This window comes from Musca domestica, unplaced genomic scaffold (assembly GCF_030504385.1).
Source record: "Musca domestica strain aabys unplaced genomic scaffold, Musca_domestica.polishedcontigs.V.1.1 20, whole genome shotgun sequence".
Lineage (NCBI taxonomy): Eukaryota > Metazoa > Arthropoda > Insecta > Diptera > Muscidae > Musca > Musca domestica.
Window position 1 is genome coordinate 6243524 of NW_026712250.1, and position 14230 is coordinate 6257753.

The 14230-nt window shown below is 35.8% G+C and overlaps 1 protein-coding gene and 1 long non-coding RNA gene across 2 annotated transcripts; one reads left to right on the forward strand and one right to left on the reverse strand.

Moving 5' to 3' along the window:
• Nucleotides 1-3623: 3623 nt before the first annotated feature.
• Nucleotides 3624-6659, reverse strand: LOC131802311 (uncharacterized). Its single transcript, XR_009342145.1, has 5 exons — nt 6123-6659; nt 5588-6053; nt 4834-5399; nt 4238-4770; nt 3624-3866 (listed from the first exon to the last, which is right to left on the reverse strand). It is a non-coding gene; the product is annotated as an uncharacterized LOC131802311 (long non-coding RNA).
• A 1722-nt stretch (nt 6660-8381) lies between these two features.
• LOC101896536 (lectin subunit alpha) lies at nt 8382-10951 on the forward strand. The gene is made up of 3 exons (XM_005186671.4): nt 8382-8600; nt 8671-8785; nt 10597-10951. Exons 1-3 carry the CDS (start codon nt 8463-8465, stop codon nt 10869-10871), a joined length of 528 nt encoding a protein of 175 aa, XP_005186728.1. The 5' UTR covers nt 8382-8462; the 3' UTR covers nt 10872-10951.
• The last annotated feature ends 3279 nt before the right edge of the window (nt 10952-14230 follow it).

The following is a 14230-nucleotide window of genomic DNA, read 5'->3' on the forward strand; positions in this document are numbered from 1 at the left end:
AGGTCAGAGGCATTACATTCCATTAGAAGATCGCCAAAGAAATTATGCTAAGGTCAAGGAGAGAATTTTTAACTCAGAGTTTACTGTAATCCCGAAAAAAATTATTGAATTGAGACAAAAATCCAAGAAGTGGCGTGAGCAGCGAAGATATTTGATAGAAACTATTTCGAGAGTGACTGGTATTGCCTCAGATCCCAGAGTTTTCTCGGAAATCAGTATGCAAGGAAAAATCATGAATGGGCTCCTAGACACCGGCGCTTCGGTTACTATGTTAGGGAAAAATTGCCGAGAGATAATAGAAGAACTTGGCATTCCAATTATACCAATGTCCAGCAGGGTAACCACCGCCGGAGGTACACAGTATAATGTTTTAGGGAAAATTAAAGCCATCATAAAATACCAAGAGCAGGAAAAATTTATGACACTGTATCTATGTCCTCAATTGGAACAAGAACTATATCTTGGAATAGACTTCTGGCGAACATTCGAATTAGCCCCTGATGTGATAGGAGCTGCTGAAATTAATATAGAAAAAGTTTTCAGGGATATGACTGCTACGGGTCCCGACTACAAACTCAACCCTCACGAGTTAACAAATGATCAAGAGAATCGATTAAAATGCATAGTAAAAAAATTCAAGACCTTTGAAGAAAATGGGATAGGTTGTACTAGTTTAGAAAAGCATTCGATTAAGCTCGTGGAAGGTGCGGAACCGGTTAAAGACCGCCACTATCCAATGTCTCCAGCGGTTCAAGCTATCACGTACCAAGAAGTCGATAATATGTTAGCACTTAATGTTATTGAGGAAAGTGAAAGCCCTTGGAGCAATCGTACAACTATCGTACGAAAGCCCGGAAAAAATCGTTTCTGTCTGGATGCTCGAAAGTTAAATAAGCTCACGGTCAAGGACGCATATCCCCTGCAAAACATTGAAGGAATACTAAGTCGCATTGATGAAACTCATTACATTAGCAGCGTGGATCTTAAATATGCGTTCTGGCAAATCGAATTAGACGAAGAAAGCAAGCCGTACACCGCTTTTACGGTCCCAGGCCGTCCATTGTATCAATTCCGTGTGATGCCGTTTGGATTGTGTAATGCTGCACAAAGGTTATGTCGACTGATGGACAAAGTCATTCCCCAACGACTCAAGGAGAATGTCTTTGTGTACCTGGACGACCTGTTGATTATTTCAAGTGATTTCGACGAGCATCTTCGTCTATTGAATGAAGTAGCCGATTGCCTTGACCGAGCGAATTTAACAATCGGGTTAACCAAGTCAAAATTTTGTTTTCGTCAGTTGAGATATTTGGGATTTATTATTGGAGAAGGCATGTTGCGTACTGACCCCGAAAAAGTAGAAGCAATTCGAAAAATTAGAATTCCCAAAAGTGCTAGGGAAGTGAGAAGTTTTCTGGGTACAGCAGGATGGTACCGAAGATTTATTAAAGACTTCGCGTCACTTTCAGCTCCCCTTACTGATACCCTGAAGAAATCGCCCAAATTCGTAATTACGGACAAGGCAAAGGAGGCATTTGAAAACTTAAAGAGGGCCTTAACTTCCGCACCGGTGTTACGCCACGCAGATTTTTCCAAACCCTTTTTTATTCAATGTGATGCTTCGGAATATGGCATCGGCGCTGTTCTATTTCAGCTGAATGCCGAAGGACATGAGCATCCGATCGCTTTCTATTCGAAAAAGCTCAATAAGTGTCAGAGAAATTATAGCGTGACAGAGAAGGAATGCTTGGCGGCGGTGATGGCTATCAAAACTTTCCGTCCTTACGTGGAGCTAATGGAATTCACCGTGATAACAGATCACGCTAGTTTACAATGGCTGATGAGTCTAAAGGACCTCAGTGGTCGTTTAGCTCGCTGGTCATTGCAACTTCAGGGATTTAACTTCAAAATCGAGCACCGAAAAGGAAAGGAAAATGTTGTCGCCGATATGCTATCCCGCCTACCCAATGCCGACGAAATAGACATGAATCGGGTTTTTGAATTCGAGACCACCGAGTTTGAAAGTGATTCGTACAAACAGCTTAGAGAAATTATTGCAAATAAAAAGGAGAATCTCCCCGATCTAAAGATTGTCGACAATATGGTATTTAAAAGAGATCACAAGTCCTATAACCCAGAAACACAAGAGTTTCAGTGGAAATTGTGGGTCCCAGAGTCTTTGACCCATTCTTTAATAGAGCAAGCCCATGATAGAACGACGTCAGCTCACGGAGGCATATCAAAAACCATTTTTCGTTTAAGAGAAAAATATTACTGGCCTCTAATGGTATCCCAGGTTAGGCAATATGTGTCTAAATGTACTGTTTGCAAAGAGACAAAGCCTACCAATGAAAATACTCAGCCTCAGATCGGAAATGAAGTCGTGACAAATCTTCCCTTCCAGAAACTCTACGTTGACTTCCTCGGGAAATACCCCCGGTCTAAAAGTGGCAACGCCTTTATATTTATAGTGGTGGACCACTTTAGCAAATTTACATTTCTTAAGGCAATGAAAGAGGCAACAGCTTCCAATGTGGTAAAATTTATGGTTGAGGATATATTTCGTAAGTTTGGCGTACCCGAGACGATACATTCCGACAATGGGGCACAGTTCGTATCTAAAACTTTCAAAGACATGATTGAAACATATGGAATCAATCATATCCAAACAGCTCCATATGCTCCGCAGTCTAATGCATCTGAGAGAGTCAATCAATCAGTATTGGCGGCGATTAGGGCATATCTAGAAAATGACCACAGAGATTGGGACCTGTATCTAACAGACATAGAGTGCGCCTTAAGAACATCGATTCATACTGCAACTGGTGTAACGCCATTTTTCGCGCTGTTTGGTCATAGTATGTATACCCATGGTTCAGATTATAAATTAGCTCGGAAGCTCCACTCATTGGCGGACCATGAAATTATACATTTAGATCGTAACGACAAGATGGAACTAATCCGAAATAAAATTAGACAGAATATGCATCAGGCTTATCAACAAAGCGCAAAAAGGTATAACGCAAGGGCTCGTACGATTATTTTCTCTCCGGGGCAAGAGGTATATAAAAGAAACTATGTTCTTAGCGATTTTGGGAAAAATTTTAATGCTAAGTTTGCCCGGAAATTTACGAAGTGTCGTATAGTAAAGCCCATAGGAAATAATATGTATTCTCTCGAAGATCTAAATGGAAAGGCGATTGGAATCTGTCATGCAAAAGATCTTAAAAGATAAGTGGAAAAGAAAGTCTGTTCAATCCCCTTTCCCAATTCAATTTTTATAAAAAGAATTCTAAAATAACTTTCAAAAACTATTTCACATTTGGTACCAATTCTATATCACATTTATCAGCAATTGTTTAATTCAAAATCGAATGAATCAAAACAAAACATAGAAAATGTGTCTGATGAAACTAAATACGATAGTAAAATCACCTTCGTACTGAATTCATTCGTATTAAGGTTCAAAAATATCAGCTGATCTGTTCCCCTAATTGGGTAATTCAAAGTAATCAGACTCTAGTTTCACGTTTATCACAGCTGTCTAATTTCTTTTACAAAATATTCTACGCGACATACAAATTTGAAAAAAAAAAAAAAAAATTTTACTCAAACACACCCGGTGGCGATAAAAATAGCACAATCTGGTTTATTCCGGCATAAATTAATGAAAGATTCCCATACATAAAAAGCGAACATACATAAAACTACATTCTACCAGACAATCACGTAGACACCACGATTATGGTATTTGTTTACCTATCAATCACATCAGCAAATACCGCATACAAAATCCGTTCTTCGGCAACCACGACGACAAGACAGGCATAGGCACAAATATTTCCGCATGCAAAATGTTTCACCACCTATTAAGGAATGAAAGTTATTAAATGTTCAAAACAAACAAAAAAGTACCGAAATACATTCCTAGGGCTATGCCCGCTTTCTGTCAAAATACTTCAAAATTGTATGCGACAAAATGTTTTGATAATTGTTGTTATTTTTTGAATGCGTTATTGAACGCACGGATTTTTTTTCAAAAATGTGATCCAAACTGTTTATTCCTTCAATTCCAGGACAAAACAGGGTAATATTTTGAACGCCGGCCACGCAGTGTTCGTTTTTCCAAACATTGACCTTGAAAATATTTTTTTTTATTTTCAAAACAAATAATACACAATAATGACAGAAGTCGGGCACACTTGGGAAAAAAATTGTAATCAGCTTTCAGATCTACCTTACTTTTTTATTGTACCATGATTTCAATAATTTGATCAAATTATTTGTGTATCAAAGTACGTATAGATTCCAACTTTGAAGATTATATCCATAACCAAGAAGAATGTGTGAAATTTTGATGAAATCGGAGAATTTTTCATTTAGAGCTGTTGGGTGTTACCAGTGTGGATCCGCCAGAGAGGACAAATATATTCCAACTCCACACAAGGTCTTGGGTTGGTAGAATTATTGGGTTGTTCCGGATGTTTACCTTTTTGTAGTGAAGGTCCCAAAGGAGTGGGCCGATAAATCCCATCCGTTCCTCTGAACTTGTCTTAGTAGAAATACTGAATGCGGGATTTTATAAATAACCGAATGCGTATTGTAAAATTTATGAGCGTTTTTGATCTTCCCAAATGTTGACCTGCTATAGGGGAATTACCAGCGAGTTTCCCGGACTCGGAACTCGATCGATGTTTGGTAGTGACACGATATTTTCAGGGTGTCGGATCGAGAATTATCAGGCGAACTAGCAAGACATGTTTCACAGATCTGATGGACAGATTAGAAAAATAAATTAATTTATGTGGTTCTATTTCGATGGGGGATATTTACCAGCATGAGGGGGAGGGCTTTGACCAGCCTGCTGTTCGGAGCTTATGCCCGGCATGAGACCTTCAGGGAGTGGGATGTCCCCACGTAAATGAGTAATGCGGCCGTGCACATCACCTCCGTCCTCGATTTTGTGGCCGAAGTTGAAGTTTTGTTGCAGGCCGTTCACATTCGGCGCAAAAAGGCAACAAATATATGGGGCCGGGTTTTTTGGCAAAACCTGTCCACAACCACCGCAGAAATTATCCCAATTCTGTTGGTAGTGCATCCCATAATTGGTCCTCAAATGGATTTGCTCAGTTTTCTTGGGTTTTTAGTGAGGATGGTGAGGATGCTTCGAGATTTCAATTTGCTTGTAATTTCTGCGGGGTGTGTAGTCTGGGTGGCGATGGGATCAAAATGCCGGAAATGGTTTGATAGGGTTCGCTACGTACGAAATTAGGCTCGAACAGGGTTGAGTTAAAGAGTATTATAAAGGTAGTGAATGACAGGGTGACTCAGGCTAAGAAGTGACTAGGCAGCCCTATGATTGCTGAGTAGGTGGGAACCTACTACTACTCCGGGGTGAGCTGAAATGAGAATTCACAATAGAATAAAAAATGGCTATTGACAGTTGAAAAGAAAAAGGAATGAAAATTGAAAATGGCTCAGGAAAATGGTGTTTCGTGGAAAATGAGCGTCTGGCGGGATTCACTGAGAAGAGGGGTATAAAAGGCTGCGAGCATAAGAAAAGCCAAAGTTAAGAATAAGACGTTACCGGTGAAACTTAGCTAGAGAGCAGTGAAGAAGTGGAAAAATTTAATTTGTGTGTTGCGTTTTTTTTATTGTGTAAGTAGTTTGTAACAGTGGTTTGTTGAGTAATGTGTTGTTATATGTGATGTGTGTTGCTCCAACAGGAATATTCCGGTGGTGTATCAAGCTTTTTTGGAAGCACCGAAAATTGTCCGGTTTTGGTCAGCACAACGGCGGGAAATTGCCTTTTCTTTTTGGTAACGCAAGGTAGTGGCAAGTTGTCCACAGGAGAAAAAAGCCAAAAAAAGTTACATTGAGGGTGTGGAGATTTGAATTGTAAACTGGCCAGCTGCAACTTTGAGCTTTTTGCTGTGCCTGTTATTGATCCCGCCCAGAACGCCGGCATTGTAAAAGGACCAGTCAACAAGTCCAGCTTCATTTCAGGGTTTGCCTGGCGTTCAAAATCTGTTTCCTCCGGAAAGAAGCGTAAACTGGAAGAAGAGATAAGAAGAATTAATCAATAACGTTATAAATCACTGCTCAGGTAAAAGGTGTCTTACCGTTGTGTTGTCCTTGATAGATATATTTATATATATATGTGACGTCCATAAAATTTGCTGTCTCCTTTTTTGGAACTAAAAGAAAAGAAAAAAAGAGTTAATAATCATAAATTTCGAGAAAAAAAATATAATATTCAGTATAAAGATTTAGTAATAAGATAGGTTATAGTTCTTAGGATTTAAGTAATAATCAGTTTGTAAGGGAAAAATACCGCGTTTATTTTCAAAGGCTAGGAGGTGTTACAGTAAAATTATCTTGAGTCCTTGTGATTCGATCTGATAGTTTAGGCCGTGGAATTTTAGCGGCAATTAGGCCGGTTAAGAGAGCTCTTTTAGGTGGCTAGTAATTTCGTATAGACGCGTGAATATTGCGCGGGAAAAGCAAGGCAAAGGATAATATATTGGTTTCTACCGAGTAATTAAAGCCATAGATTTAAGAAAGCCCGGTATTATTCTTAATTTGTTTTTTTTTTATACCATACAGTTTGTCAATTTTAGTGTAAGAAAAAAAATAGTAGAGAAAAAAATTAAGAAAATATTTAAAGCTAACTTATTTTTTTTTAATAAAATTAAAAATGATTCTTTTGTAAACAGTAGATACTAATATGTGTTGCTAAATTTGTATAACTTGAGGGGGGAAGGTGGTATGAAGTAAGTGTGTGATTCAAAGCGTGTGGTTCAAGGGGATTCAGAGAAACGCAAGAAATGGAAATACTGGATCCAGGTAGGGTGGGCGAGTGTGGGATCGATCCACCGAGATCCCTGTATGATGACTCCTATTTTGTATATCGTAGAGTAGAGCAATTGTAGTAAAGTCCCCTTTCAATGTTAGTGTGTTGGATTCGATTGGCGGGTTGAGATCCCTAGCCCTGGGAGTCTCTGTGACAGTCGGATGGCCTAATCGTATGCCGAGCAAATGCACACATAACAAATTTGAAAAATCCAAAATTAAATAAATAACTTAACATCGGTAGCTATGTTGTTACAATATCGTAACAACAGAGGAATTTTCACAGGGTTGCCATATTTTGACTCTGTTTTGTCCCATCTTTATACTTCTATGTCTTTGCATTCCTCCTCTACGAAGAAGCCATCCAATGACTTAAGCCAGTCAGAGAAGCCTTTTATGTACTCTCATCTTAAGTCAGCGGTTGGTTTCTTCCGAAAAGAACATAGGCCCATGGCAGAAGAATACAGGTAGATGCATCAACGCTTGGGTGCATTGATATGTCAAAAAATTGTAAATGTGTTTTTCAAATATAACTAGATTTTTATATGTTTTCTTATAATGCGTCATTCGGGGGCTATTATAATTCGCGTTTTTCAACAATTTTTACAAATTTAAATAATTTTTCATTCAACATTTTAAATTCCGAAATTGGTTTGGCAGTTCATTTCCCAGTAGCTGTTTCGACGCGTCTACCTATATTCTTCTACCATGCATAGGCCTAAGGCCAAAATCGAACTGAGACACCCTAAAACTCTTTTTTTCAAAGAAGTCAGCCGACGACTTCAACTGTGTCGATGCGGTTACCTGTATTCTTCTACTTCGCCTATAAACAAACGCATATCATTATTCGATCTATAGACACCTATTGATGCCTTATCTTATCAATAGAGACAACGCAGATGTTTTAACTCATCCAATGAGTCCACGCTGACCCTCTAAAATTATTATACGATGGTAAATTGATGATAAAATTAAGAAGTTAAAGTCAGCATACCCATCTCTGTATTTTCTGTAATTTATCTTGTCAAATTTCACTGCACAAAAAAATAGGTTCCCATCTCTGATTTCTATAAATACAATGGATTTATAAATAAATATTTTACAAGTGAAATGTTGTCAAATGAATAATTTTGGAAAAATTGTGAACCTATGATTTCATGACTTTACCTTCGTGATTGTGGATTATACAAATCACACAGACCTTTTATCCCGCCTAAAGAGACAACGCTGATTCTTTAGCTCGTTTAAGAAATTTTCAATGACAATTCAGACTTGATCTGCCAGCTGTGTCTGAACACTTCCATACCTCAAATTTTCATGTACCGTGCCTTCATATTCGGTTTATTTCACTTCGTATAAAACGGCTAGTTTCTAGTTTACACCTTATCAGTTTCATTCACAACTCAATATTACTATTCCGAATGGTTGAAGCATAAGTGACGATATTTCGCAAACTATTGTCACTGTATTTGTTTGCCTTTCAACGGCAAAGAAATAAGAAAAAGAAGAGATTGTGATATTTAAAAATATAACAAACCGCAAACACTGCTGCGGATGTTGGCGATTCTGGGTATTCTAAGCGATCGTTCAGTTACTATTCGAACAGCACAATGAAAGCAAGCTCTTGTCTGGCCTACCTTATCCTTAACGCTTTACTGTGGCATGGAGCCGTGGCGGAGGAAGAAGATTCGGAAACGAATGTTTACAAAACCGGAACTTATAAATATTTCATAGAACCCAAGAATCAAGTAAGGGATGTGGTGGGGGAAAATGAGGTTTCCAAGTAATTATATATATTTTTTTGGATTTTCTTTCCAGTATACCTGGCAGCAAGCCTTGGACGAGTGTAAGAAGAAGAAAATGAGCCTGGTGACCATTGATAGCGAAGAAAAGGCCAATGATGTGAAAACTGTTTTGAATGAAGCTTTTCTGTGTAAGTGTTAAAGGTGCTATCAGACGTTAAGGGTTTTACATATGTAGTGCCAAAAATTTCCATATGTAGAAGTTGCACATATCGTGTGATACATAGACGAGATTTCAGTTGTGAAATGCATGAGTAAAGTACGCATCATGGCAGAAGAATACAGGTAGTTGCATCGACACAGTTGCTGGTGCAATTAACTGTCAAACAGATTTTATAATTAAAAATGTTGAATGAAAAATTATTGAAATTTGTTAAAAATTGTTGAAAAATGCAAATTTCTACTTATTTTTGATAAAACATTTTAAAAATGTTTGACATATCAATGTTTCCAAGCGTATTCTTCTACTATGGTACCTATGTTATTTTTCGATCACAGCGATCCCTATTTTTCGTAGGAAAATATATGCTCTGTTCCACAACTGGCAAGAATCTATTAATTTTAGAACTCTTTTCGATATCATAAAGGGAAAATCAGTTATCGAAGTAAAAAGTTTAGATTCTTGCAGTTCTGGAACAAAATCCGATGAAAAATGCAAAATCCGATTTGCGTCGTATAAGAAAACGTATAAAAATCTACTTATTTTTGACAAAACATTTTAAAAATGTTGGCATATCAATGTTTCCAAGCGTATTCTACTACCATTGCACGGATGAACTTTTTCGATCACAGCGATCCCTATTTTGGTGGGGAAAATATATGCTCTGTTCCACAACCGGCAAGAATCTATAAATTTTAGAATTCTTTTCGATATCAAAGAGGGAAAATCAGTTATCGAAGTAAAAAGTTTTAGTTTCTTGTAATTCTGGAACAGAAAGTACATTTCCGAAAAAAAGTCTTCCATAAAATGTTATATTTTTTGGAAAAAATAAAAAGAAATAAAAAAGCATATGCAAATGTGTGATAGCATGAATTATGAGTCATATGTAAAATGACAATTTTGACATACACACGCAAATACACATGGACAATAAAAGTGACAGCACATACATGGCAGAAGAATACAGGTAGATGCAACAACGCTTGGGAGCATTGATATGTCAAAAAAATTTAAATGTTTTTTTCAAATATAAGTAGAATTTTATATGTTTTCTTATACTACGTCATTCGGAGGCTATTATAATTCGCGTTTTTCAGAAATTTTTAAAAATTTTAATAACTTTTCATTCAACATTTTCAATTCCAAAATTGGTTTTGCAGTTCATTGTCCCAGCAGCTGTGTCGATGCGTCTACCTATATTCTTCTACCATGGTACACATGTACTTTTTCGAAACCCATGGTAGAATTAAGAGAGAATGTCAGGCAATCATATGTTTAATTTTTTTTTTCAAAATTATTTATTTGACAACATCTCTTTGTCAAAATGTTTATTTATAAATCCATTATACACACATGAATCAGAGATGGGAACTAGTTTTCTATGCAGCGAAATTTGTTCAGATAAATTACAGAAAATGTAGAGATGGGTGTTTGAAATTACTTTACCTTCTTAATTTTACCATGGGCTGACTTTATCGAAAATGAACAAAGGAGTTTTAGGTTGACTTAGTTCGAATTTGGCCCATAAAATTAAATTTTATATATTTTCACACAACAAACAAATAACACTTTGGCTTAAATTAAATTTTTCCAATGAAAATAGGGCTCGCTATGATCGAAAAATTACATATAAATTTTACTCATGTATTTCACAACAAAAATGTCATCTATGTATCACACGATATGTATAACTTGTACATATGGAAAATTTTGACACTACAAATGTAAAAAAAAAAACGTATAAAAATGTCTTCTTCCTCTCTCTCTCTCTCTTCCCTGCAGTCCTCAAGAAACCCATACCCCGTCTGTATATCGGTGCCAATGATCTGGATGAGTTCCGTGAATTTATATGGATCTCCAAGGGTGATGTCTTCAGATATACCAATTGGGAAAAAGGAGAACCGAATAATTATAAGAAATTAAATGAACGCTGTGTCCATATCGGTTTCCATGGCGATGAGAAATGGAATGACATTAACTGTAGTCGAAAATATGGCTTCATTTGTGAACAAGTGCTGGGCGTCGAAGAGCTGTCCGAATTGGTGGTGAAGGCTTAATTCTTAATATCTAAGGTTATTGTGGAACAAAAGTGTAAAATTAAGGCAATAAAAGGGGAATGATAAAAATTCAAACTCAAAAAAAAAAAAATAAAATGTGAACTTTTTAAGGGTTTCCCTGGATGGTAAACTGTCTCTAAGAAAAAAAAAACATGGTAGAAAAATACGGGTAGATGCGAAAACTCTCGGGAACATTGATATGTCAAAAATGTGTGTCAGAAATTTTTTGTTAAAAAATTAATTGATTTTTATAAGTTTTCTTATAGGTTGGCATTCGGAGGTTGTTGTGATAGAAATATTCAAAAAATTTTAATATTTTTCCAATCAAAATTTTCAATTTCAAAATTAATTTGACAGTGTATTGTCCAAACAGCTGTGGCGATACAACAACCCATGGTAAAATGAAGAAGGTAATGTTATTTCAAATAAGTGTACCCATCTCTGCATTTTCTGTAATTTGACTTGTCAAATTTTACTTCGTAGAAAACAGGAATTCATAAATACACATTTTGACAATGAAATGTTGTCAAATGAAAATTTTTGAAAAAAAAAAATTGTAAACATATGATTGCAGGACTTTACCTTCTTAATTCTACGATGTGACTACCTGGGACTGGATTCTTGTTCTATGAAAATATGAAATGAAAAATATTTATTTTATAAAATTGTTCATTTGATATTTCTTTCCTTTATAAAAGAACAAGAATTAAGGCCCGGTATCCTTTTACCACGACGAAAACTAAACACAATGTGCTTTCAGCTTGCTTGTATGTAACAACACAATACAAAAGCACAGTGAAGAGAAAAAGAACGGTGAAAGAGAAAGATTCCAATGAACAATATTTAAACGGAACTATTTGAAACAGTTCCTTGTATTTAGGAACTAGTTCCTTTTGAGAAAAGGATCGATGGAGTTCGATTTGCTTTGTGAACTATATTTTCCAACTCTAGTATGCAAAGAGCTTCAGTTTTTTTGATAAACAAAGCCATGTCTATACCTTAAGGCTGGAAAATCAACTTTGGCGCCCAAGTTCAGATTTATAGACAACGTTTGTCCTTTAAAGCTGCTATCAGACGATAAGGGTTGTACACATGGTACAATGAAATAAAGGTAACCTCATTTCAAGTTAGCATTCCCAGCTCTGCATTTTCTGTAATTTACATTGTCAAAATTTTAATGCTTAATAAACAGTTCCCATCTCTGATTTTGTGTGTATACAAAGGAACTACAATTGTACAACTGTAGAAGGCAATGAGCTTCATTTTTTTGATAAACAACGCCATGTCTAATATTAAGGCTGAAAAGTCAACTCTGTCGCCCAAGTTCAGCTTTATAGGCAACGTTTGTCCTTTAAAGCTGTTATCAGATGATAAGGGTTGTACACATGGTACAATGAAATAAAGGTAACCTCATTTTAAATTAGCATTCTCAGCTCTTCATTTTCTGTTATTTACCTTGTCAAAATTTTAATGGATAAAAAAAGAGTTCCCATCTCTGATTTTGTGTGAATACAATGGATTTATGAAAATAGATTTTGACGATGAGATGTTGTATGTATCATGGTACAATAAGGAGGTAGAACAGCTTCTTAAAACTAAAGAAATGCAGCACTGAGGCCCGCTTCCTGCCAGAATTACTCAATATTATTTGCAACAAGTTGTTTTCATTTATTCGAAATTATTTGCTTATTTTTAAAATGGGTCAAACAGCGCGAAAGATGAATGAAATGCCTGGATGTTCTCTTATAAATATGATCCTAAGTGCTTAATCTTCAATTCCGTGGTAAATCTGGTTAATATCATTAATGCGCGCCCCGCAATTTGAGTTTCTTCCAATCATTGATTTTGAAAAATTTTTGTTTGTATTTTTCAAAACAACAAATACATACACAAAATTGACAGAAGTCGCACACACTTAGAAAAAAAAATTGTAATCAGCTGGTAGCTCTGCCTTACCTTTTCATTTTACCATGGTATGTATGTATAAATTTAAAAAAAAATTGTTAACATATGATTACGTGATTTTACCGTCTTAGTTCTACCATGGATTGTACATATGTGTTCAATTGTTTTAATAAAATAATTCTTGAACTTATTTTGATTCTATTTTTGCTTAAAAATTATTAAATGCGTTTGATTTCAACACAGGAAAGTTATTTAAAAATTCTCTTAAGAATATCATTTTCATTATTTTGCCATCTATGGTTTTATTTATGCAAAAGAAGGGAGAGAGAGGGAGAAAAGAGCTGATTCGTTTTCGCTCTCTCTCCTATGTACTCATCAATTTCTCATAAACATTGTTTGTGTGTGCCTTGCCAGTCAGACAGTTATCATCTTCAGTTAAATAAAACTGTATGGTCACATATCGAATTCTATTTTTTGCTTAAAAAATATTAAAAGAGTTATAATTCAACACAGGAAAGTTATTTAAAAATTCTCTTAAGATTATATCTATCATTATCTGGCCCATCCATGGTTTTATTTATGGAAAAGAAGGAAGAGAGAGGGAGAAAAAAGCTCATTTGCTTTCGCTCTCTCTCCTATGTACTCATCAATTTCTTATAAACATTGTCTGTGTGTTTCTTGCCAGTCAGACAGTTATCATCTTCAGTTAAATAAAGCTGTATGGCCACATATCGAATTAGTAAAACAAAATGTCATTAAACTCGAATTTTCCTTAAAATTAATGATATTTACATGGTAGAATTGAGAAAGAAAATCATATTTTTTCATTTTTGTTGATGAAGTGAAATGAAGTTACATTTGACAAGGTAAATTGCAGAAAATGCTGAGTTGGATGCCTGGTTGATGAATACAGGTAGATGCATCAACGCTTGGGAACATTGATATGTCAAAATAAGAAAGCATATGCCGGTGTGTAATAGCAAATATTATGAGTCATATGTAAAATTGCAATTTTAACATATACGCGGAAATACATAAGGATAATAAAAGTGAGAGCACATATGTAAAACCCTTATATTCGGATAGCAGTTTTAGTAATGGAAATGACAATTTTAATCCAAATCGATTGTGTTAATCCCTTTATATGTAACCGTACTCTAAGGGAGAATGGAGAGAAAATTTATTGCCATCATTTTACAAAAATATTCTCCAAACCCGTTCATAGTTTATACGATTTTGTGGGACTGTGTATATGGTTAATAAAGTCATACTTCGGATAGCATACTCTGCTGATGATGGGAACAACTTAAACCAGAAAAAGTACTTAATTCCCTCTTTCCTTGGAATATATCATGACAAAATTAATGAGTTAAAGTAAATTCAAATAAGGTTTTCCATCTTTGCATTTTTTAAAATTTACCTTGTGTCAAATTTCACTGCATAGAAAGCACGTT

Coding starts and splice junctions, on each gene's coding strand:
- LOC101896536 (XM_005186671.4), top strand. CDS start 8,463: ATGAAAGCAAGCTCTTGTCTGGCCTACCTTATCCTTAACGCTTTACTG. Junction 8,601..8,670: donor TCATAGAACCCAAGAATCAA/GTAAGGGATGTG, acceptor TTTTCTTTCCAG/TATACCTGGCAGCAAGCCTT. Junction 8,786..10,596: donor TTTGAATGAAGCTTTTCTGT/GTAAGTGTTAAA, acceptor TCTTCCCTGCAG/TCCTCAAGAAACCCATACCC.